This window comes from Prionailurus bengalensis, chromosome B4 (genome assembly GCF_016509475.1).
Source record: "Prionailurus bengalensis isolate Pbe53 chromosome B4, Fcat_Pben_1.1_paternal_pri, whole genome shotgun sequence".
NCBI classification, from domain to species: domain Eukaryota; kingdom Metazoa; phylum Chordata; class Mammalia; order Carnivora; family Felidae; genus Prionailurus; species Prionailurus bengalensis.
In genome coordinates this window covers 43,379,922-43,404,513 of record NC_057358.1, presented here as the reverse complement: position 1 = coordinate 43,404,513, position 24,592 = coordinate 43,379,922, and the positions used below count along the sequence as shown (strand labels likewise).

At 41.4% G+C, this 24,592-nt stretch overlaps 1 protein-coding gene across 1 annotated transcript in view; it reads left to right on the top strand.

Moving 5' to 3' along the window:
• The window catches only part of LOC122473860 (PZP alpha-2-macroglobulin like), a 48,622-nt gene extending 25,381 nt beyond the window's left edge, over positions 1 to 23,241 (top strand). The window contains exons 16-36 of the mRNA XM_043564672.1: positions 3,694 to 3,858; positions 4,559 to 4,661; positions 8,814 to 8,949; positions 9,609 to 9,837; positions 10,726 to 10,852; positions 11,277 to 11,398; positions 12,086 to 12,137; positions 13,355 to 13,438; positions 13,723 to 13,899; positions 14,177 to 14,264; positions 15,375 to 15,531; positions 15,860 to 15,934; positions 16,338 to 16,518; positions 17,423 to 17,637; positions 19,214 to 19,432; positions 19,597 to 19,724; positions 20,128 to 20,218; positions 21,137 to 21,205; positions 21,962 to 22,064; positions 22,489 to 22,530; positions 23,087 to 23,241. Coding sequence (XP_043420607.1) covers positions 3,694 to 3,858; positions 4,559 to 4,661; positions 8,814 to 8,949; positions 9,609 to 9,837; positions 10,726 to 10,852; positions 11,277 to 11,398; positions 12,086 to 12,137; positions 13,355 to 13,438; positions 13,723 to 13,899; positions 14,177 to 14,264; positions 15,375 to 15,531; positions 15,860 to 15,934; positions 16,338 to 16,518; positions 17,423 to 17,637; positions 19,214 to 19,432; positions 19,597 to 19,724; positions 20,128 to 20,218; positions 21,137 to 21,205; positions 21,962 to 22,064; positions 22,489 to 22,530; positions 23,087 to 23,109 — 2,586 coding nt within the window. The 3' untranslated portion in view covers positions 23,110 to 23,241. The remainder of the gene's footprint in view (positions 1 to 3,693; positions 3,859 to 4,558; positions 4,662 to 8,813; positions 8,950 to 9,608; positions 9,838 to 10,725; positions 10,853 to 11,276; positions 11,399 to 12,085; positions 12,138 to 13,354; positions 13,439 to 13,722; positions 13,900 to 14,176; positions 14,265 to 15,374; positions 15,532 to 15,859; positions 15,935 to 16,337; positions 16,519 to 17,422; positions 17,638 to 19,213; positions 19,433 to 19,596; positions 19,725 to 20,127; positions 20,219 to 21,136; positions 21,206 to 21,961; positions 22,065 to 22,488; positions 22,531 to 23,086) is intronic.
• The last annotated feature ends 1,351 nt before the right edge of the window (positions 23,242 to 24,592 follow it).

The window sequence follows — 24,592 nt, the reverse complement described above, 5'->3', positions numbered from 1 at the left end:
CAGACTAACTAAAATTTTAAGTTCCTTCTTTTTTTTCCCCTAGAAGTGTATTCATTAATAGTGGTGATATTGAGGGTATCACATTGGTTTTGATTGCTATCATTGTCGTCGTCATCATTATCACCAGCTTGCAGGCCTACTATGTGCTAGGTCTGTTTTAGGAGCTGGGGAAATCGCAGTAAACAATCACAGTCTTTGTCCCTTACAGAGGTGTCGTTTTAGAGGGACGATAATAAGAAATTGCATGTGGCTCCAAAAAATAAAAAGGGAAAAAATGGTCAGTAATTAGCATCAGGTGAAAATACTTTCAAACATGCGGTTTTTGAAAACTATCAGAAGTAGAGGGAAATTCAGAAACCGATTTTCTAACCTATTTAAAACCAGATTACTGGGGACGCCTGGGTGGCTTAGGCAGTTGAGCATCCAACTTTGGCTCAGGTCATGATCTCATGGTTCCTGAGTTCAAGCCCCACATGGGGCTCCGTGCTCACAGCTCAGAGCCTGGAGCCTGCTTCGGATTCTGTGTCCCCCCTCTCTCTCTCTGCCCTTCCCTTATTTGCAATCTGTCTCTCTCTCTCAAAATAAATTAACATTAAAAAAATAAAAAAATAAAAACACTAGATTACTCATCTTTCGAAAATGCTCAGCATGATGCACGAAAAATGACATGTTACTGGAATTTGATCATTGTCAAAAAGTTATCACCGGTGAGTTTTATAACCTTAATTGCCTTATGCATGAATGTTTAAATAGATTAATTCATTAACTTGCCTACCTGGGATTTATTATTATTAGGCAATACTGGAGGATAAACCAGTAATATTGAAGTTTCTTTTGGTGTTTGTTCTAGTTTCTACTTCTCAAAATTCATTTGTAGGTATTAAATTTTAAAACTGTGGGATAACTATATCAAGAATCACTGTCTTGTTTCTAATCATCAAAATTAACATTCTTCGGAAAAAAGGGTATCATAAAAAATTTTTTCAACCTTAGCCTTGTATTAACAGGTCAAAATATCTCCTCATAGCATCATAATTATTATAGAAAAAGACAGATTTCTCTTACTACAGTTTTCTTTTTTTTATTTTCTTTTTATTATTTATTTATTTATTTATTTATTTTTAATTTTTTTTTTTTTTAACGTTTATTTATTTTTGAGACAGAGAGAGACAGAGCATGAACGGGGTAGGGGTAGAGAGAGAGGGAGACACAGAATCAGAAGCAGTCTCCAGGCTCTGAGCCATCAGCCCAGAGCCTGACGCGGGGCTCGAACTCACGGACCGTGAGATCGTGACCTGGGCCGAAATCAGACGCTTAACCGACTGAGCCACCCAGGTGCCCCTTACTACAGTTTTCTATTTGAATTAGAAGATGGCATGATGAAGTTAACCTGAAAAAAAAGGGACTTATTCTCTCTAGGTGCCTTCTTTGGAGAAATGCCTTTTTTTTTTTTTTATTTTTTACACTCTGTATTTGTGTAGTCTATTCTGAGCTATTTTTCAGCTCAGCTTGTATTGAACAAGTTTAGTCTACTTTTCAATATTTTTGTGTTTATCCTATTTTGTTTAGTTCTATAAATTTAACAGTTGATTCAATTGCATAACACAGCTTTCAACATTATAGAGATAAAAAAAGGAGTATGAACATAATTGGAGACTTGGGCTCTTACAGTTGTCTTTACGTCACTTGCTTGGACAATAACCTGGAAAATATTCGTTTATCCAAAACAGATGGAGCATGCTCACTTATGCGACCATTTGGTTCTCCTACTCAAGAACAAAGTAAATAGGTAAAGAAGTTTAGAGAGTGTTTGTGGTTAGTTATCAAGTGCTTCATAATAATGCTTCCCCAACGTGTTGGCGTTAAACAATAAACCTGTATGGTCATTCGCACTTTCTGTGGATTAGGAATCCAGAAGGGACTTATCTGGGCTAAGTGACTGGCTTGTGATGGCACCTGTTCGTCAACATGGCAACAAACATGTTACTAGGGCTTGGCTGAGGTTGGAAGTCTACTTCCAAGATGTGTTGCTCATACAGTTGTTCCTCAACCACACTGACTGAGTGTCCTTGGGGTTACCTGAGTGTCCTCAGCACATGGCAGGTGATTTCCTCTAAAGCAACTGATCCAACAGAGAGCAGCTAAGGCTGCAATATATTTTATAACATGGCCTTGGCATTTACACACTATCGCTTCCACAAAATGTTATTAGTTATAAGGACCCCTGGGTGGCTCAGTCGCTTAAGCCTCCGACTTCGGCTCAGGTCATGATCTCGTGGTTTACGGGTTCAAGCCCCGCGTCAGGCTCTGTGCTGACAGCTCGGAGCCCGGAGCCTGCTTCGGATTCTGTGTCTCCCTCTCTCCCTGCCTCTCCCCGCTCACGCTCTGTCACTCTCTCTCCTTCAAAAATAAATAAACATCAAAAAAAAAATTTTTTTTTTAATGTTATTAGTTATAGATGTCAGCCGTATTCATTACGGGAGGAACTACACAAGAACACAAATACCAGGAGGTAGAGATTACTGGGGGCAATTTTGGAGGCTGTGTTCACAGTTTGCCCTCTGACTCCCAATGACCTATTACCTTCCCACATGTAAAATACACTCACTTTCCTCCTATGACCCTAGAAGTTTCATTCCCAAATTAGGCCCAGGTACAGTTGATGTTCCTTGGGCGTTGTTCCTCAAGTACAATTCCTCTAGCTATGAAGACCTTGACCTAGCGCGTACTTAAGGTGTTTACCTCCACACATTCAGCATACAATGGTGGAACTGACATACTGATACTCCTGTTCAAAAGGGGAAACAAAGGCACATAGGAGGTATTGGTCCGTGGCAGTTCTGAGATCCACCCAAAGGCTGAAAGCCCTTTGGTTAGGACTCACTCTTACTCCAGCCTAGGAAATAAATATCCAAGCCCCTTGGCTCCACCCTACGGATTCTTGGTTCTTTCATTTAAGTCATTCTTCTTCAAAAAAAGAAAAAAAAAAAAGGTGGCCTGAGCTTGCAATTGTGTAGACATTGTTCTGTTGAATATCAGTGATATTCACCTATGTACCTATGTGGTTTTTCTAGCCAAGAACAAAGCCATATAGAAATAGAAGCTTAACAGATTGCAATAATTCCTACCTAAATTAGCGTATTTTTTTCTTTTCTTTTTTTACAGTTCATTTATTTATTTTTGAGAGGGAGAGAGAATCCCAAGCAGGCTCCATGGTGTCAGCACAGAGCCCCACGCAGGGTTCAAACTCATGAACCGTGAGACCATGATCTGAGCTGAAATCAAGAGTCAGGCACTTAACTGACTGAGCCACTCAGGTGCCCCTAAATTTGTCAGGTGATTAACTATTCATCAAACACAGAGACAGTTTAGATCTTTCTTTATTTGGTCTAGTTTTACCTCTAAACACTAGAATGAATTTTTCAGTAATCCTTGGTAATTTAAGTTGTACAATCCTTGGAAACATCTTCCCAGGTAGGTTTTATGTCAATAGAACCACAAAAATAAATAAATTACAAAAATAAAACACTGATAAAAACAAACAAAAATTTTAACTTCTCTCTAAGGTACCGACTACTTGAAGGTACTCAAGAAAGGACTGATGGTGATTATTATCACATTTCTCTCAGTTCAATGGCTATTTCAAAAGAAAAACAGGTAAGAGCTCTGTCTTTGATCTCCCCTCTGTTCCAGGTATATAATCTGCTAACGATGAAGGATCTTACTGGTTTCCCTGACATACTGGACCAGCAGGAAGAAGAACATGCAAGTTGTAGCAATCCTTATATCATTCTTGAAGGAGCCATCTACATTCCCCTAGCAAGTTATGATGAAGAAGATATGTATGACTTCCTAAAGGTAAAATCCTTATTACCTGTTAATGTACCAGCTTATGAACATTTTTATGTTAGTAAAACTATATATATATAGTTATATAGTAAATATATAGTAAATATATATTTATAAATATAAATATATATATAAATATATATATAAATATATAAATATATAAATTTATATATATAAATATATAAATATATAAATATATATAAATATATATATATAAATATAAATTACTATTTATATAGTAAATATATAGTTATATAGTAAATATATATAAAACTATATATAGTTATATATGTATTTACTATATAACTATATATATAGTTTTTTATATATTTACATACACATTTATATATATTTATTTATAAATATAAATATATAATATACATATATACACATATATATAATTTAGAAATATATAGTTTTAGAAAATGTTTAGCCTAACAGTTGGTAAGTCAGAGACAGGGCTAGATCCAACCTCTGCCATTTCATTGAAATATTTTCGTTATATTTAATTTGCAAAAGGCCCTAAATTATAAAATCTTGATAAGCCATAAAGCATTATAATTTCACCACTCTTTTATTGAGTCTGTGTATCCCTAGGGAATTAATCTAACATTAAGGCTATCGGGGTTACCTAGGGAAATTTCTAAGGAAAATATATTTCATGGATTCTAATCAAGTTTACAAACCTACTGAGTCACCATTTTCACAGGGTATGGGATTAAAGGTGTTCACCAACTCTAAAATCCGAAAACCACGGTCGTGTTCAGTGATCCAACCATCTGCAGGAGTGGAAAGGCAAGGAATGTATGGAGGTAAATAGCAAGTTGCTTTCAATTTTGTATAGCATCCAACAATATTAATTTGCCAAGAAAAAATGTAAAATGAGATGGATCATGTGGCCTTATCTCCATTTGATACATAGAGAAACTAGGATTCAGATGTTTCTTGCTGAGATCATTTAGCTGGTAAGTGGCATAGACAGAACTGACCAGTTTGTTAAAGATCAGCCCGATATTTTATTTTATTTTATTTTATTTTATTTATCTTATTTATTTTGAGAGAGAGAGAGAGAACACAAGCAGGGGAGGGGCAGAGGGAGAAAGAGAGAGAGAGAGAGAGAGAGAGAGAATCTTAAGCAGGCTCCACGCTCATCATGGAGCCCGATGCAGGGGTCGATCTCTTGACCATGAGATCACGATCTGAGCTGAAATCAAGAGTCAGCCACTTAACCGACTGAACCACCCTGGAGCCCCTACATGAATCGGATATTTCAGGGCACAAAATCAGATGAAACACCAGATTCTACCATACTGTAAGAAAGGAAAATGTTTACCATGTAAGGAGAGAATAATTCTAATTACGGAATCTGGAGACATTTTTAGAGATGCTATATCTTAAAGAATAGAAAGGAGGGGCGCCTGGGTGGCGCAGTCCGTTAAGCGTCCGACTTCAGCCAGGTCACGATCTCGCGGTCCGGGAGTTCGAGCCCCGCTTCGGGCTCTGGGCTGATGGCTCAGAGCCTGGAGCCTGTTTCCGATTCTGTGTCTCCCTCTCTCTCTGCCCCTCCCCCGTTCATGCTCTGTCTCTCTCTGTCCCAAAAATAAATAAACGTTGAAAAAAAAAAAAATTAAAAAAAAAAAAAAAAGAATAGAAAGGAAGAGAACAGGCCTTGCTGGTGAAAAGAAACAATGCGAAGATGGCAGAAATATCTCCTAATCCAAAGCCAAAAGAAAACGAAATAAAATATCAAAGGAAGCAGCCTCTTTCTACACCCTTCACTTTCCCAGTAAAATACAGGTTTTAATCCCCAGATCTGTTTATACTTACAGCCCATTAACCAATCCTTTTTCCTCTCTCTGTCTCCCATGATTCTGTCTTTTCTTCCAAAATATTCTTGATGTGTGTTGTTAATGAAGATTAACATCTTCTGAGTTTTGTATTTACGAATCAGAGGTTTTATGTGTCCAGTGAACATGACAGATGGCTTTATTGAGATATAACTGATATAGAACATTAAATAATTTTAAGGAATACAATGTGTTTATCTGATGCACTTATATATTACAAAATGATTATCACTCTGGCATTAATTAAAATTTCTGTCACCTCCTGATTTCCATTTCTTCTTTTTTTCTCTTTTAAATTTTTATTTTCATTCCACTTAGCTAACATACATTGTTATACTAGTTTCAGGTGTAGAATTTAGTGATTCAACACTTCCGTACATCACCCTGTGCTCATCATAACAAGTGCACCCGTCAGTCCCCAACGCCTATTTAACCCACTGCTTTCCCCCCCTCTTCCCTGGTGACCATCAGTTTGTTCTCTATAATTAAGAGTCTGTTTCTTGGTTTCTCTCCCTCTTCCTTATTTTTTTTCCCCTTTGCTTGTTCGTTTTCTTAAGTTCCACACATGAGAGAAATCGTATGATATTTATCTGTTTCTGACTGCCTTAGGAGTACTACTCATCCATTAAAAAAAAAATGAAATCTTGCCATTTGCAACAACATGGATGGAGCCAGAGAATATAATGCTAAGTGAAATAAGTCAGTCCATTTCTTTTTTCTGGTTCTCAGCACTTTTCAAATGGAAAAACTGAACCCAGAAAGGTTAAGTAACTGAAGCCGTTAGGATGCCACGGCCAGTAAGAGATGAGATGGAGATTCAGATCTGGCTGTTTGACTCCAGATCCTTGTTTTTTAACCTCTACATTATTCTATCTCTCAAAGGCTTTAAGGTGAGAGCTTGCCTGGAATGTTCTAAGGGTAAGGAAACCAGCATGGTTGGAACAGAGTGAACAAAGTAAGTGCAGTTGGAAAGAGAGATCAGCGGAATAATTGAGGCCAGATTGTATAGGGCTTTGCAGATCATTGTAAGAATTTGACTTTTTACTCTGCATGAGATGGAAAGATTTTCCGAAGTGGAGAGTGACGTGATCTAATATGTTTCTTATAAGGATCACACTAGATACTGAATTTAGAAGAAAATTAAGTTTTCAGTTTTTATGCTTTTTTTGTTTGAAAGTAGTAAAGGTCAAAAATGAATACAAGAATTACAAAGCTAAATTGAGTGGCCCTTTCACAGCCATGAACAGAATATCCAGTTGAAAGTATTTTGTGATCAGCAGTGAAATAGAACGTAAGTGAACGTGTCCAGGGATCAACACATTTCGATGAAGTCAGATGGGAAAAAGAAGCAGAATAATAATAATAACGACAACCATAACATTTTGTCTTGGGAAATGAATCTAAAGGCATTTAAAGTAGAGTGTATGAGTTATGACAGAGGAAGAACAGAATTTTAACATACACACTGTGAAAGGATCCGTAGAGAGTTGAAGTTGACCTTGAGAATGAGACAATAAGGAAGGTACAGTCATCATCCAATACATGGAGTTAAAATAACACATTAAGCCACTGTTTGTTAACTGGAATAGCTGGAGAAGTTGAAGGGTCTTTGACATCTGTAGCAGAAAAGAGAAAATAGCTTATTTAGATGCATCATCCATTTAGATAAATTTAAGTACCAATAACAGATTTACGTATTCAACGTAAGAGTAAAAACAGAGACAATAGAGCAACATCAGGGAGAAATCAAAGTCAGAGACAGAGATGGTTACCACGTGGAAGGACTTCTAGGAAAGAAGTTGTATGATATTAATTAAAGAAATTACTGTGGATGCTTTTTTTTTTGAGAGAGATATCAAAGGAAAATACCTGGAAATGTTTTTTTTTTTAATTTATTTTTTAGGGCGCCTGGGTGGCGCAGTCGGTTAAGCGTCCGACTTCAGCCAGGTCACGATCTCGCGGTCCACGGGTTCGAGCCCCGCGTCGGGCTCTGGGCTGATGGCTCAGAGCCTGGAGCCTGTTTCCGATTCTGTGTCTCCCTCTCTCTCTGCCCCTCCCCCGTTCATGCTCTGTCTCTCTCTGTCCCAAAAATAAATAAACATTGAAAAAAAAAATTTTTTTTAATTTATTTTTTAAATTTTTTTAAAGCCTTTTTTTTTTAATTTTTTGTAATCTTTATTTATTTTTGAGAGAGAGACAGAGTACAAGGGGGGAAGGAACAGAGAGAAAGGGAGACACAGAATCCGAAGCAGGCTCCAGGCTCTGAGCTGTCAGCACAGAGCCCGACGTGGGGCTCAGACTCACAAGCGGTGAGATCATGACCTGAGCCAAAGTCAGACGCTCAACTGACAGAGCCACCCAGGTGCCCCATGTTTTGTTTTGTTTTTTAATAAATATTATTTCACAAGGCAATTCTGAAATATCACCTGGGGTGCTTGGATGGAGAGCCTAAGCCAAACTCAATTTATAAGCATGACCTCAGGCACAACAAGGATCAGAAAGCTTTCATGTTTAGTTCTCTATCCCCTCACTTTTGTAAGTAATTTCTCTGTCTCCGTCGTAGCAAATGGAACCATCTTTCTATGGCATCTTGAATTTTTCATTTCTCCTTCCCAAGACATAAAGAGAAGAAAATCAAACGCTCTAGCCTTCTTATCAGGAGAACAATGAGTTTACAAGCTTCATTATAGTACAAAGAATTGATGTTATTAAATTCTATTCACCCATTGGTAACTCAAACAATTGAACACATGTGGCCCGAAGAGAGTTTTGCGTTTTCTGCTCAGTCCTTCTTATGGAGGAAACAATACTCTGTGACCTTGGAAACCCTAACTATATCTCTCACAAACTATAAACTCATGCCCAAGTTCTCTTGCTCTACGAGCCTCCACTCATACACAATTAGGCTATCTCTAGGGTACAGGGAATTTCTACCTTTAACAGAGACTCCTGTCTGCTCAAAGAATGAGGGCTCAACAAGTTATTTCCAAAGTTCTACAACTCTTTGGAGACCATCTGAGCAGGAAAAGTGAAAACTTGGTCTTCTAACTCTCACGCATGCACCATGAATGGATGCTTTTTCTTTAACTAGATTGTAACTTTCCTTTATTTTATTAGTGGGAATGGCAACGAGTCCATACAGTCCTCAATTTGACGCATATAATATAATGCCCATAAATAATCCAGAGCCAGTCTCTGAAACGGTACGGACTTATTTCCCTGAGACCTGGATCTGGGAGTTGGTGGCTGTGGAGTAAGTAATTTCACTCTCCTCCATTTGCTGTGGGTGAGCCAGTGAGAATCCTCCGGCATTTTCAACTCTAAGATAACCTTTCTGAGAAATTCTAAATCATCATCTTAACCTCTCATCCTTTCGGGATAGGTCTAAGAAAATGCTTTTATTATAGAGGTTTTATTATAGAGGTTTCAAATCTAATATAAAAATATATTTTACTATATAGGTAAAATTTTCTCAGAGATGAGCAGTTCTGGAATAACTATTCCTGAGACCTCCAGAAAAGAGACATGGGTGCTAAAAATATCCAAATGCTAGACTGCCTAATGCTATGGGGGGAGCCTTCCGTAAACGAGATTGGAACGCGCGCATAAACAAATCAGGCTACGTAAATGTAATGGTCTGTTTGTTAGATCGTGATTCTTAAATATGCTTGTTTATGGGATTGTACAACAGTGAGGGACATCTATGGACCAAACTGAACCACATGAAAGTATTTTTCTTTTAAGGTACAGACATGTTGATGAGGGAAAGAGGCACCGTTGAGTACCTTCTATTTTCCCAACTCAGTTTCCCGATACATAATCTGGTGTACTCGTGTGGACATACTGATTCTCGCTTGAGAAAGGATGTTTCACCTGCTTACTTTCTGTTCTTCACATTTCTATCCTCCCCAGCGCATCAGGTGTGGCTGAAGTGGGAGTAACAGTCCCTGACACCATCACGGAATGGAAGGCAGGGGCCCTCTGTCTGTCCAATGACACTGGGCTTGGTCTCTCGCTTCCCGCCTCCCTCCGCGCCTTCCAGCCCTTCTTTGTGGAGCTCACAATGCCCTACTCTGTGATCCGCGGAGAGACCTTCACACTCAAGGCCACTGTCCTAAACTACCTTCCCAAATGCATCCGGGTAAGGAAAATGAGGGTGAATTGAAAGGGGGGAAAGAATCAAAGACTTCTTCGGTCGGTCAGCTCCCGATTCCGTTCCCAAGACTGTGGATAACACTGGGAATTCTGCCCTAGAACTGCAAATAGATAGTGCTAAGCAGGGCAGGACCTGATCAGGAAGATAACACAATGACCTTTGGGCTACAGGTACAGGATCTCCAAACCACATGCTTTTAAAAAGAAAATTGCCCGCATCTGGCCGAATCCTTTAACACAGGGTAGGCTTTTTGCCAGGAAAATTCTTGATGCTGACGGGAAAAAAAGTCTGTTTTCTTAATTCCATGAGTGTCATCCTTCAAGTTCTTATCTCTAACCTCCCACAACGTGCTTGTAACTTCTACAGCATGTATTTCTTTGTAAATTTCGTCACGGTTTTGTATATAGATTATCCCCTTTGTAACACAATATCCTCAAGGTCCGGAAGCCCTTAATTTGCTCGGTCTTGTATATAGTAGACAGGTGATATTTGTTGAGGGAAGTGGGAAGAAGGGAAGAAAGAAGTCAGGAAGAAAATCTACACGGGAGGTAGGAACCAACGGGTAGAACCAGTAGGTAATGCTCCCATGGGCCATCTTCCATTGCGGTTTTCCCCTCCCCTCCACTGTTGCCATACCTGCAAATTTCTCCAATCCACCCTAATGCAAAGGCCACATCCTCCTAGTAAGGAATCATTCTTGCTTTGTATCACTGCCATTCTTAAACTCCTCAAAGCATGCGTGGACTTGCGTGACATAATTTTTCCTCCAAGTCCCAGTCTAGTGCAGCATCTCATATGTGGTCCCAGTTCTGTGCATTCATTGTCTCTCCATATTCTGACCATTTGTTTCTATGCCTCGCTTGCAAATGATAGGTCAGTGTGCAACTGGAAGCTTCCCCAGCCTTCCTACAATCCCAGAATGAAAAGGGAGAGGAATCTCATTGCATCTGTGTAAATGAGAGGCAAACCCTGTCTTGGACGATAACTCCCAAAACACTGGGTGAGTGACGTTCCCCCAACACGTTCTCCGATCAACAAGCGTCGTAGGTATCTGGACCCTACGTACATCACATTCTCCTTTCTGCTTTCCGCAAATATAATTCCGTAAGGTCAGTTTGTCATTTCTTTTGCTTTCTACCCCCAGCGGCCTCCCAGTACTCCCACTGCACCTGGGTCCCGTGATCATTGTGGCTTGGGCACAGTGGACATGAGCCTTGAGGTTTTTTTCAGCTTTATTTCCCACTTCCGGCCAACAGTAAGGTTAAAGGGCAGCCCTTCAAGATGATGACAGAGCACAGAGTCATTTTCCGGGGGTAATAGCTCAGTGGTAGACCATTTGACAAGCACACATTTTCAGCTATTAGGGATGGCGTGGACTGCTCTCAAGGTGAACGCGCATGTGTTTCTACGTTTTTCTGTTCCAGGGAATGTGAACTTCTCGGTGAGTGCAGAGGCAGTGCCGTCCCTCGAGCTGTGTGGAAATGAGCTCGCTGAGGTCCCTGAGATGGGGAGAAAAGACACGGTCATCAAAACCCTGTTGGTGGAGGTAAGTCAGTCCGGACCACTTTGACATATTTTTCTGAGACCCTAGCAATAATAACAATGAAAAAATATGGCCATATTCTTGAGATAATAAAGGAGAATTATACCATACTCACACAATCCCCCTGGGAAGACTAACGGAATTTCCTGTCCTAAAAGTTTACAGGAGTCGGTTAGGCACCCGACTCTTGATTTTCGTTCACGTCGTGATCTCACGGCCATGGGATCGAGCCCCGTGTCAGGCTCCACAATGTGGAGCCCGCTTAAGACTCTCCTCTCTCTCTTCCTCTGCCCCTCGCCCCTGCTCACTCTCTAAAATAAAATAGAATATGAAAAAAAAGTGTTATAGTCAACTTTGCTAACTAACCTTGTTAGCTTATTGTAAATACTTTTTTCATAGATTAATTTAGAACTATTCTCTTTTCCTGATCTCTACCTCTCTTCTAAGATTCGCTTATTTCTCACCCCTTGTACCTTTGATTCTCTTTCCTTATTATCCCTCCTTTCCTCCTCTGCAGATCTCCCCGGTTTTTCGAATTGTACGGATTTATAGCAATTTGATCATAAGTGGGATGTGAAGATTGTTTAGTGTAAATTCCAGCCTGCAATGCAATGAATCTACGGTTGTCCCTCAAAAACCCGGATATTTATCCATTTTCTCCTTTTTTTTTTTTTTTTTTTTTTACTCCAGCCTGAAGGTATTGAACAAGAAGAGACTTTCAACTTTATGATCTGTGCTTCAGGTAACAGTCAATCTTCATAATCATGGTGAGAATAACGCCTCACGGGGATATGTATGTCAAATTACAATGCAAACTCGGTTCACATTTAGCCTTTACCTCCGTAGCCCAGGGACTGACCGTGAACCAGTCAGGACATAGTAGCTTAGAGTGTCATAGTTTAGGTAGAAAGGGAGCAAAGTCATGATAAGTTTGAATGACAATAATATTCCCTAAAATAGCTGACGATGAAATATGTGGCACTTTGTACTCATCTTACTAAAAAAAAAAAAAAAATGTTTTTCATGGCAAAAAGAAAACCCGTTTTATATCGGGAATTTGTCATATCACTGAGAAACACCTGTACCTTGCAAATTACATTACCACATTCGTATTAGCGCTACGTCATATGTGTATATGTGTATATGTGTATATGACACTTTTCTTGTCACTTGAGGAGGACCATTTTAAATTTTTTTTTTTCAACGTTTATTTATTTTTGGGACAGAGAGAGACAGAGCATGAACGGGGGAGGGGCAGAGAGAGAGGGGGACACAGAATCGGAAACAGGCTCCAGGCTCTGAGCCATCAGCCCAGAGCCCGACGCGGGGCTCGAACTCACGGACCGCGAGATCGTGACCTGGCTGAAGTCGGACGCTTAACCGACTGCGCCACCCAGGCGCCCCGAGGAGGACCATTTTAAAATATAAACTCAGAGAACAATAAAAGCAGAGAATCGTGCCATTAAATCAAAGAACTGTACACCCTCACCAGTTCCCAGGCTCCTTTGAGAGAGCCACTATGCACGGCAACACAAAACATAGCAAAGTGAGAGGGGAAAGGGCTCTGGTAGTCATACAGCGCCAAGAAGAGCTGGACTATTAAAGGTGATCTCACCATAAGCCACAGTCCTTATCCCTTGGACCCCGAGTCCCTGAAGGAGACATAATAACACTGAATATGATAATAACAACCATAATAACTGCTCACGTGTATGGAGATTCGACATATTGCAGAGGCTGTTCTAATGCACACACGTTTCACATGCATTCTTCCTTGAATCGTCATACGAGCAAGTTAGACGATGAAGAGGTTAAGGAATTTGTCCAAGGTTTGTAGCTAGTAGTAAGTGGCAGGACTGGTACCATATCCAAGCAGGATGGCTCTGACCCCCTCCTAACCACTACATCATGTTGCGATAAGAGATGCCGTCTTTTGATATGGGTTGTCTGTTTCCAAAGGCACTGAAATATCTGAGCAGTTATCTCTGAAGCTCCCACCTAACGTGGTCAAAGAATCGGCCAGAGCCTCCTTTTCAGTTTTGGGTGAGTCAGCTTGCACCCAGAAAACTTGAGACAAAAGGGCAGCCATAATACATTTTTTTCTATCTATCTATCTATCTATCTATCTATGTTTGTGCTTGAAATCTCAACTTATTGATAGTATCTATTTCTATTGGGATTCTGGAAGTCTCACTCTCTAAATAGAACTTTTCCCTTGCCTAAATGATGGTATCTATAATTCTAAATAGGAAAATCACTTGTCTTTAATGGTGTGAGCTACTTATGAGCTGCAATTACTCTGACACCTCATCTTTCACATCCCCCAGGTGACATATTAGGTTCTGCTATGCAAAATATACAGAATCTCCTCCAGATGCCCTATGGCTGTGGAGAACAAAACATGGCCCTATTTGCTCCGAACATCTATGTTTTGAACTATCTGAATGAAACCCAACAGTTGACCGCAGAGATCAAGTCCAAGGCCCTCGGCTATCTTATCAGTGGTGAGACAAAGACGAGTTTACTTTGTTACTCTAAGGAGATTTTTCCCGATTAAACTTGAATCATATTACCAGATATTAAGCTAATGATGGTGATTTTGGGGGAAATGGTAACTTTCCCAACATTTGATAGGATGTTGTGTTGTGATATATCCATATCACCATGACAGATCCTATGCACAAGAGACCGTACAATGTCTGGGGCTTCTGACCAACCTGCACGTATGGGTGGCTTGCCTTTCTGTAATATTTCTTGAACTAACTGAACCTTTCATTCCAGGTTACCAGAGACAGCTGAACTACAAACACCAAGATGGTTCCTACAGCCCCTTTGGACAGCAATATGGCAGCAGCCAGGGCAACACTTGGTAAGAGAAGAAAATCTGAGTCTCAACGATGAGCTCACAGCATGTACATATATTAGCCTATCTAATTCTTACAACTACCCTGTGAAGTGAGAGCCGCTTCATTTTACAGAGGAGGAAATGCTATACAACATGGATAAATAAACGTCTCTGGTATAAACGGCTCCTAGGTGGCAGAAATGAGAACACTTGGAACTTGATTCTTTTTTATATCTAATATACCAAGCGTCTTTTCTTTCTCGTGTTGCTAAGAGACCATTGTAAGTTTGTGGTTTTTCCCTCTTGAGTTGTTGCTTAGCACGGAGAGACACTAGAGACAGGCAAGAAGAACAGTAGCCATTCCTCACAGAGTGTCCTTTACTAACTTTTACTAAATGATTCTCTCTGTCTGTCTGTCTGTCTCTCTGTTTATCCATCCATCGTGGCCAGCCCATCCATCGATCTTCCATCTGTCCCTCCATCTATCTACCTGTCTGTCCATCCACTCATCTGTTTATTTTTCTATTCGTCCGTCTTGAAGAAGTCTGACCACAAAAGAAAACGAGAGGAAATCAATGACCCAGAAAGTGGTGGAGAAGCTGGGCAAGGTGAAATACTTACTGAGGCAGGACATTAAAAGCAGTTCATTAGACTATGAGCTGCATAAGAGGAGGTAAGAAATCTGTGAAAAGAGCCTGGGTAGCTCAGTCGGTTAAGCATCCGACTCTGGATTTCGGCTCAGGTCAAGATCTCATGGTTTGTGAGTTCAAGCCCCGCATCAGCACAGAACTGTCAGCACCAAGCCCGCTTAGAATTCTCTCTCTCCCCCTCTCTCTCTGCCCCTCCCCTGCTCAAGCACTCTCTCTCTCTCTCTGTCTCTCAAAATAAGTAAATAACTTTAAAAATGGAAATCTGTGAGAAGAAATAAATACAGAAAGTCCAGAATGTGAGAGCAAATATCTCAACTACCCAAGAACACTAGGAGACACCTGAATCTCTGAAGTGACACAGAAATGCTTTAGGAAGTCAGGACCAGTTGGTAATGCATTCGACAACAGGTTGCGACGAAACAAAAAGAATATCGTTAACAGACAAAGTCTCCAGACTCTCAGTAATAGTTCATTGACTCCTCAGGCTCACAGCCTTTGTACTGAAGACTTTTTCCCAGGCTCGGACCTACATCTTTATCGATGAAGCACACATCACCCAAGCCCTCAGCTGGCTCTCCCAAAGGCAGAAGGACAATGGCTGTTTCAGGAGCTCTGGGTCTCTGCTCAACAATGCCATTAAGGTGAGGTGTTCTGAGTACTTATCCCGAACCTCACGACGATACACACATGCCAACATTCCTCCAAAGGTGATGGGAGGGAAAAAGGCACAGGGGGGGTTGAAAAGATGAAGTCCAGTGTTTTGTGAGAGGGCATCAGGGAAGGAATGTTAAACCTGAAGATGTAAAACCTGAGAAGAAAGAAACGGTACTTTGCATGAGGCTGTTAATTTGCTTGATAGAGACAGATACTGAGGAGAGTCTCCATGAAACAGCAGACAAGAATATACTAACATCTTAAAGTAGGATTAATAAAAATTCTCTCTCTCTCTCTCTCTTCCTCTTTTCACAGGGAGGAGTAGAAGATGAAGTGACCCTCTCTGCCTATGTCACTATTGCTCTTCTGGAAATTCCTCTCCCTGCCACTGTAAGTTTCACCTCACTTCCACTTCCTACCATGAAAACTACAACCCTGATGTCGGAACACGCCCTACAAAAAGCCAAGTCTTCGCTCAATGCGGAGGCATTTCTCAGCTCGCAGAGCTCTGTGGTTAATCCAGCAAAGGGAACTTACACTTGCCTAGCAACGCCCTCAGGCTATGTACAAAACTCATCCTAAACACTCAGGTTCTGTAGACTTACTCTTTTAAGACTTAAGTATAAAGCTAAGAGATTTAAAACACTTTTTCAACTTCAAAATCGTGGATATCCGGCTGTCTACCTGGCTGGCTAACAGCCGCGAATGACATCTGTCACGCGATGTCCAACCCAGGGCCCGCTCCATCCGCGACTTGCCCTAGCTTGACATCATTACCTCCTGGTCTTTGCAGCACCCGGTTGTTCGCAATGCCCTCTTCTGCCTGGAGTCTGCCTGGAACACGGCAAAGGAGGGGACCCATGGGAGCCATAGCTACACCAAGGCGTTGTTGGCCTACGCTTTTGCCCTGGTGGGAAAGCAAGACAAGAAGAGAGAGATACTGGAGTCTCTTAGGGAGGAAGCTGTGAAAGAAGGTGAGAGCGAATGGTCAAAAAATGTCCCCCTCCTCTTCCCCTGACACTGCAAAAAGAGAATTGTGTTCCTGCTGAAAGTAATAAGTCTCCTTATCCAACTCAGGTGTTATGAAATCAGAGCACCTCTCATAAAAATGTCTCTGCGATGTCATACGTTATACAGTGTGTCACATACTAGACAGTGCGGCAGGTAAATTGTGGAAGTTTATTCCTCACTGCGACATATATATACTTTTTAAATTTATATATATTTCCCATGGTATCTGCCTGCTTGAATGAAATTATACTCGAATGAAAAGAGGCACAACCAAAAAGCCATACTCAGGGAAGTGCAATAACATTTTCACAGTGTTTTTATCTCTATCTGCACAAGAGATGATCACAAAAAGTCCTCTGGGATCAATGCGTAGGTTTTATATGCCAATTTATCCTCCAGTTTCCACGAAATATCTCAAGCAATAAGGGAACTCTCTTGGGTGCCTGGGTGGCTCGGTCGGTTCAGCGTCCGACTTCAGCTCGGGACATGATCTCACAGTTCGTGAGTTCAAGCCCCACGTCGGGCTCTGTGCTGACAGCTCAGAGCCTGGAGCCTGCTTTGGGTTCGGTGTCTCCATCGTTCTCTGCCTCTCTCTCTCTCTCTCAAAAATAAACATTAAAAAAATTAATAAAAAAATAGCATTTAAGACACTGCTAAGGATGTTCCGTGCTTCGTCCTCCAACAACATTCTTCAACTTAGCCCCACAGGACTAAACCAAGCTTAGTATGGAAATGTGACTCAGGGAATTTGTGGGGCTTATGGAAGAGAGGACCTTACTCCATCCCTGTATTATTTTCAGCTACACATGATACAAATGTGTTTTCATGTATCATCTGCGAATCATCATCCTTTTTCTGACCCTTAAGGCAACTCAGTCCACTGGGAGCGACCTGAGAAACCCAGGGCACCAGTGGGGCCTCTTTATCAGCCCCAGGCTCCCTCAGCTGAGGTGGAGATGACGTCCTATGTGCTCCTCGCTCACCTCACCGGCCCGACCTCCGAGGACCTGACTTTGGCCGCGGGCATCGTGAGCTGGATCCTAAAGCAACAGAATGCCCACGGGGGCTTCTCCTCCACCCAGGTCTGTGGTTCCCAAATAGTCTTCTCTTCCAGATTCACTTGGCAGATGGGAAGCTTGAAAACAGAACAGTTACGAGGAAATGAGAAGAGACCATTAAATCATGGGGAGGGTTCTTTAGGGATATTTGAGGACAGTGGGAATCTGAAGGAAACAGACCTGAGACATTCCCCCAAAACGCTGTTCCCAAGTGCTATGTTGACACCCTATCCGTGTGGCTACTGACCATGAACATCAGCCCTCTCTAAAGCTTACACACATGGGTCACTGGCCACACTCTAGACTCGGGTTTTTGAATATCGGTGCTCCTGACATTTTGGGGAAGCCAAGAACACTGTTGTGAGGGGCTGTCCTGGGCACCGAAGATGTTTAGCAGCACCCGTGTCCTCTCCCCACTAGATGGCCCATAACACCCTACCTACTCTCGGTCGAGATAAGGTCGAATCACCGCTGGATAAGAAACAGTGTTCTTGGCTCCTGTAGGATTCTTCCAACAAGAAACCCTCTAAGGTGAACCAGAAAATTGTATGATTAAAAGGAAAGTGACCGAGGCACCTGGACGGCTCAGTAGGTTGAGTGTCTGACTTTAGCTCAGATCATGATCTTGCAGTTCATGAGTTCGAGCCCCACATCAGGCTCTCTGCCGTCAGTCAGCACAGGGCCTGCTTTGGATCCTCTGTCCCCTTCTCTCTCTGCCTCTCCCCTGCTCATTCTCTCTCTCTCTCTCTCTCTCTCTCTCTCTCTCTCTCTCTTTCAAAATAAATAAAGATTAAAAATTAAAAAGAAAGTAAAAGGGAAGTGACCAAGTAGAGTTCACTTTGATCTTCACAGAATGATTGAGAAGTTCTATCCAGCCTCTCCACGCCTTTCTGCCCGCCCTGAGAAATTTGTTCTCCTCTAAACCAATTTTTGTTTTCAAAGCTGAAGTTCTTGGAATTTTCTTTTTTTTCCTACCACAATTCTGGAACTATTTTACGGAGGATATGAGTGATTGTGTTAAATATCCAGAGAATCTGGGTTTTCCCTCCTGCAAAGCTCTTTCAATATTTAGGATGTACATAGTGGGACTTTTATTTTTCAGAGAAATTAGGTGTGGGAAATGAAAATACGCTATATAAAAAAGTGGGAAAGAAACTTGGGAAAGTGCCATGGTCTCAGATCACTACTCGCAGCCAATTTCTGTCACTCTTCTACCTAAATTAACACCATTCACTCTTTTTCCTAACTTGTCAATTTTAGACCCAATCTTGGACAGCTATAGCCAGGGGCACCGTTGATGAGAAAGGGTAGGCCGTAATCTCTGGACACAGGGGAATAGTCCCTTAGGACAAAACTAATATAAGTGAAAACAAATTGCCAGGCTAATTGGGATCAGAAATCTTTTATTTCACTTGCGGAAACTGTAGCATAACTTTGATGGTGCCTGAAAGGCAGACAAAAAGGAAACACAATTAGCAGATGTAAACTTCAGGGGGGAAAAGCCATCATCCCCTCGTGGTAACCCACACAGACTTTGGGGGCAGTCCCTGCTACCAAAAACTTACTCTTTGGGGGTGGGTTCTCCACTCCTTTCTTCCAGGACACGGTGGTGGCTCTCCATGCCTTGTCCAGATATGGAGCAGCCACATTCACCAGGACTGAGAAAGCTGCACGGGTGACCATTTGGAATTCACAGACATTTTTCACGAATTTCCAAGTGGACAAAACCAACTTCCTGTTACTGCATCAGGTCTCATTGCCAGAGCTGCCTGGGGAATATGCCATAACGGTGACTGGAGACAGATGTGTGTATCTTCAGGTGAGACTCAAGTTATGTTGGAAATTTTAACCTCACCGAATGAAAGAGGAGTCCTGGTCTCTCGTTTCTGAGCATGGAAAGGGCAAATCTGGAGGAGTGAAATGATGAAAAAGTGAGGCGTTCCAGGCAAACAGAGAAACTGATGGTGCATTGCCCTTCCGCAGGCATCCATGAAATACAGTATTCTTCCAGAGAAGGAGGACTCCGCATTTACTCTGAAGGTGCAGACTGTACCCCAAACTTGTGATGGACCCAAAGCTCACACCAGCTTCCAGATCTCACCGAGTGTCAGGTAAGACTTGTGGCTGAAACACGCGATCCTGAGTCTAAAAGCTACTTGGAACCATCAGTATTTAATAATATATTTTGAATTTATGATATAGATGAAGTGTCCAAAAGCTATCATGTGTTAACAAATGCAAACTACTAAGCTCCATTCCCAAAGATTCGGATTTGATAGTTTGGGTCTGGGGCTTCAACATCTATGATTTTAGTAAACGGTAGATCTGCTATACATTCAGGGTTCCAAACATCAGTGTCACACATGTCTGTCACACAGTGTCACAGATCTCTAGGAGTCATAATGTCACAGAAAACTTCAAGAAGATAGGCAGGTTTATGGTAGGTCTTGAAGGAGGGACTCTGGCTTTCTTTCACATACAAAGCCCTTACTCCTTTTCCCTTTGACACTGTAGTTACACAGGGAGCCGTCCTGTCTCCAATATGGTGATTGTTGATGTGAAGATGGTATCTGGTTTTATCCCCTTGAAACCAACAATAAAAATGGTAGGTGAGGGGCGCCTGGGTGGCGCCGTCGGTTAAGCGTCCGACTTCAGCCAGGTCACGATCTCGTGGTCCGTGAGTTCGAGCCCCGCGTCAGGCTCTGGGCTGATGGCTCAGAGCCTGGAGCCTGTTTCCGATGCTGTGTCTCCCTCTCTCTCTGCCCCTCCCCCGTTCATGCTCTGTCTCTCTCTGTCCCAAAAATAAATAAACGTTGAAAAAAAATTTTTTTTAAAAATGGTAGGTGAATTTTAAGCCTAGTAAATTTCATACAAAGGATGTTCTGTATATTCAAACTAGAAGCATACCAATAGCAAAGCCTTATTATTATCATCCTGCCCCCAAAATATTTTTCTCAAACCCAGGAAATTAAATTCAATAATTGTTTATTTGTCTCTAAGCCGAGGGACTTGTGTGATACCAGAGAAACCCAAGAGGAGTCCCTGTCCTTAAGCCATTCGCTGTCTAGTTAGGGAATGAAAGCCCATGGGTACAAAGCTGTATTTTACTATAACAATGCAAGAAAGACAGACTTTGATTAAGTATCAGATTGGCTGATATGCTCTCAAACATTTGGCAACGACAGAAGCAATGTGAACTAGAATCATTAAAGATTCCGGAGGGTCTAATGTGTTACTTGGACACTGAAGCATGATGGAAATCCTGATCTGAAAATACTGGCTTCCTTCTCATCACAGAAAGCCAGATGATTTTTTCATGGTCAAGACATGATTAACACTGAAGCCTGTATCCATATGTGATTTCCGCCCCCCCCCACCCATGTTTTACATCTTTAATGTACCCTGGCTATTTAATCATGAAAATGACTTATAAGAATCCTATCCCTGACATCATTTGGACATTCGTCCCTTACTACAATCTTCTCTCATTTGCTGGCTTTTTAAATTTTCTACTTTTCTTCAGCTCGAAAGATCTAGTCATGTGAGCAGGACGGAAGTCAGCAATAATCATGTCCTCATTTATGTGGAACAGGTAAGAGCTCTGACATTTTGGCTGAGACAGTACATCACGGTGGTCTTTTCAAGTGGGTCTCTTCATTAGAAAATAAGTGATATGAGGTAAGCAGTAATTAGTAGCACCTTTCCAGAAAGTTCCTTTATTCTAAAAGAATAAAAGTCTCCTTTTAGACCCATGGAGTGCTCTGCTCCCTTTAATTATGTCCAAATTGGAAAATGAATATGTCTATGAAATTGTAAGTAGAACATCAATGAACAAAAAGGTTATTGTGTCTGTTATTTCAGAGACCTCCCCCCAAAGAATAAATGTACGATAGCGGTTGACTAATGATAGTGTAAACATCCTGATACATCCCTCTCTATAAGATAAAATAAAATGTAGACTTCATGAATATCTGCAAATCTGACTATAAAGCAAAGGGAATGTCTTATCCAGTCACACAAAAAGAATAGCTTGATAATTACAGATGTTATGAAGCCAAGGCTCTGCATCTTGGCAAACACTCACACAGGCCCAGAGAGTTAATCTCATAGCTCAGCCTACCAGAGAATGTAGATTGTCTCAGCTACTTAGGAGAAAATCTGGGGAATTTGGGTCACAGTAAAGTGTTTCCAAAGTTGCATGTGAAATCCATCTGGTCACCCATAAATGTTTGCTCACCTAAAAGACACCAGTGCGTGAGAGTCAGAGGGCAAAGAAAGAATATAATTTACTCAAGGAAGAGGGAAGGACACTTTCTAGACTCTTCATTACTCCCACTTGTCCTTTCAGGTAACAAATCAGACACTAAGCTTTTCCTTCACGGTTCTGCAAGATATCCCAGTGAGGGACCTCAAGCCGGCGATTGTCAAAGTCTATGATTACTATGAGCCAGGTAAGTGAGAAGAAACTGAAACAACTGAATAAGTCTCAACCCAGAGCCAAGAAATAGAATCCGTTGTTACAACAGATCCTGGTTTTAGTCCATTCGGTCAGTGCTACATCTGTTTGTCTCTTTGCTGAGTCAGAAACTTAGAAATTTAAGAAGAAAGATAATATCTGGACACTGCTCTCACATATTTTAGAGACATAGGGAACATAATCCACATAAAAAGATAATGTAACGAGGAAAGGCAGTTTACGCCAGGTGAATGTTCGAATATAGGTATTTTAGCTCTCCTGTTCAACACTTGTGTATTTATGTAGAGTTTTGACAATCCTGATATGTACTTGTCTCCAAAAGTAAAGTGAACAGACTTAGTACGGGCTCCCGTTTATAGATTTGTCTTTTGTCTCCTTTCATCCAACGATTCTTTCAGATGAGTCTGCCATTGCTGGGTACATCGCCCCCTGCAGCACAGGTAAGAGGTGACACGCCAGGACCACCCTCATTCCGCAAGAACTATGCTCCCTAAAGTTTCTTCTAAATTTAAAATTCTCTGCAAATCTTTTCCTAGACCCAAGACAGTTCACGTGGCACATGCTCACACAAAGAGAAAACTGTGGCCTCTCCAATTTCAGATAGCCACACCATTATCAGTAAAGTCGATAAGTTCTGTTTGCGTGTTTGTTTGTAGGATAGCTATCACTGACGGGCAACATTGTACATCACAGCTAATCCGTCCCCTTCAGCCCAAGGGACAACTATTTAATTCTCCTGCCAAATCTAGCCCAACATCTATTTTTGTAAATGAAGTTTTTATTGGAACAGAGCCATGTTCATTGCATTATTTTCTACAGCTGTTTTCATATGTTGAATAGTTATGGCATAAGCCACATGGCCTGCGACATCCAAAATATTTACCATACGCCCTTTGAAAGCAAAAGTGTGCCAACCCCTGTTCTAGCCCAGGCTCAGCTGAGGGAATGTTCCTGAGGAAACCCCACCACCTTCCTATGTTTCTCTTCCCTCCATAGATGCAGAGCATGGCAATGTTTGAAGACCGTACTTAGGCTCCATATCTTGTTGGATTCCCTGTCCTATACTTCTGTTGAGAAGAAATGGAGTCGTTTGTGTCTGTGAAACAGACATCAAAGAGGCTTGTTGAATAAATACGTTTCTGGTCAAGCTATCATTTGTTCAATCGTTCATTTATCAAATATCAATTACATGCTTACATGAAATGTTATGTTGTTTTAAATAATGTGAAGAATACAGATGTGTAACATCTGCTGATAGTTCAGCTGTGGCTATTGCATATAAAGTCGAACAGAGAATAACTGAAAATAGTTTATGTTCCGAGAAATCTTAGGGAAAAAACTCATTCATTGGTCTAGGAAGCCTTTGTTTAGACGGAGGTAAGTAAGTAGTATTGATTAGTTAAGCATAAATATTTTTGGAGAGGAAGCAAGAAATGTTTATCTTCGTCCTTAAGAAAGTCCATCAGAAATGGACTTCACAGGAGACTAAAGTGATTGGAGTAAGAAAATGTGTTGGTGACTGGAAGTATTGTGCAGTGGCTAAAATCTAGACACTGGGGCCAGACTACCTAGAGTCAAATTCTGACTCTATCCCTGTCTCACCAGCTGAATGACTGGGGCTGTGACTCAACTCTCTGCTTCGGATTCCTCACAAAGAAATGGGAATAACAGACCCTATCTCAAAGTATTGTTATGAGGATAAACTATTCTCATGGAAGAGGGGAAAGAGAAAGAGCTGAATCAAGCAATGGCTCAGAAAGCTTTGGCTCAGGGGCACCCGGGGGGCTCAGTCGGTTGGACATTGGACTGCTGATTTGGGCTCAAGTCATGATCTCACGGTGCAGTTCGTGCGTTTGAACCCCACATCGGGCTCTGCACTGGCAGAGCAGAGCCTGCCTGGGATTCTCTGTCTCCCTCTCTCTCTGCCCCTCCCCCTGCTCACTCTCCAGCTCTCTCTCTCAAAAGTAAATAAATAAACATAAAAAAAAAAGCTTTGCCTCAAATGTGGTGTATATAACTTTCATTTGCATTCTATTGGCTAAAGCAAGTCACATGACCAAGCCCAACTTTAATGGGGCACTCAGTATGTTCTCACTTTCCCCCAGGGGAAAAGTCGCAGGCCACGGGGGTCTCTCCCGCCCCCAAAAATGTGCTGCTTTAGGGAACGGTGATGAAGGCAAAGTAAAAATATTCCTCTTACCTTTTTCAGTGCATCTATTCTTGGATGCTTTCCCAACAGTGGCCAGAACTTCCCCATTGGACTTCCCAACTCCCCCCAGCGTACTCTCATAACTGCTAAAATCCATGTTCTGTGGAGGGTAATGGTGGAGAACTCTTACCTGATACCCCCTTTCACTTTCAGCCCTACTGTGTGTTTCTTCTTGTCTTCAGCATCCTTTAAAAGGGGTTGAGAAAAGAATAGGAGGGAAATGGGTATACATTTTATTCAGAAGCCCAATTATCTTTCAATTGCTGTCCTCTTTATCAAAGAATTCTCAACCC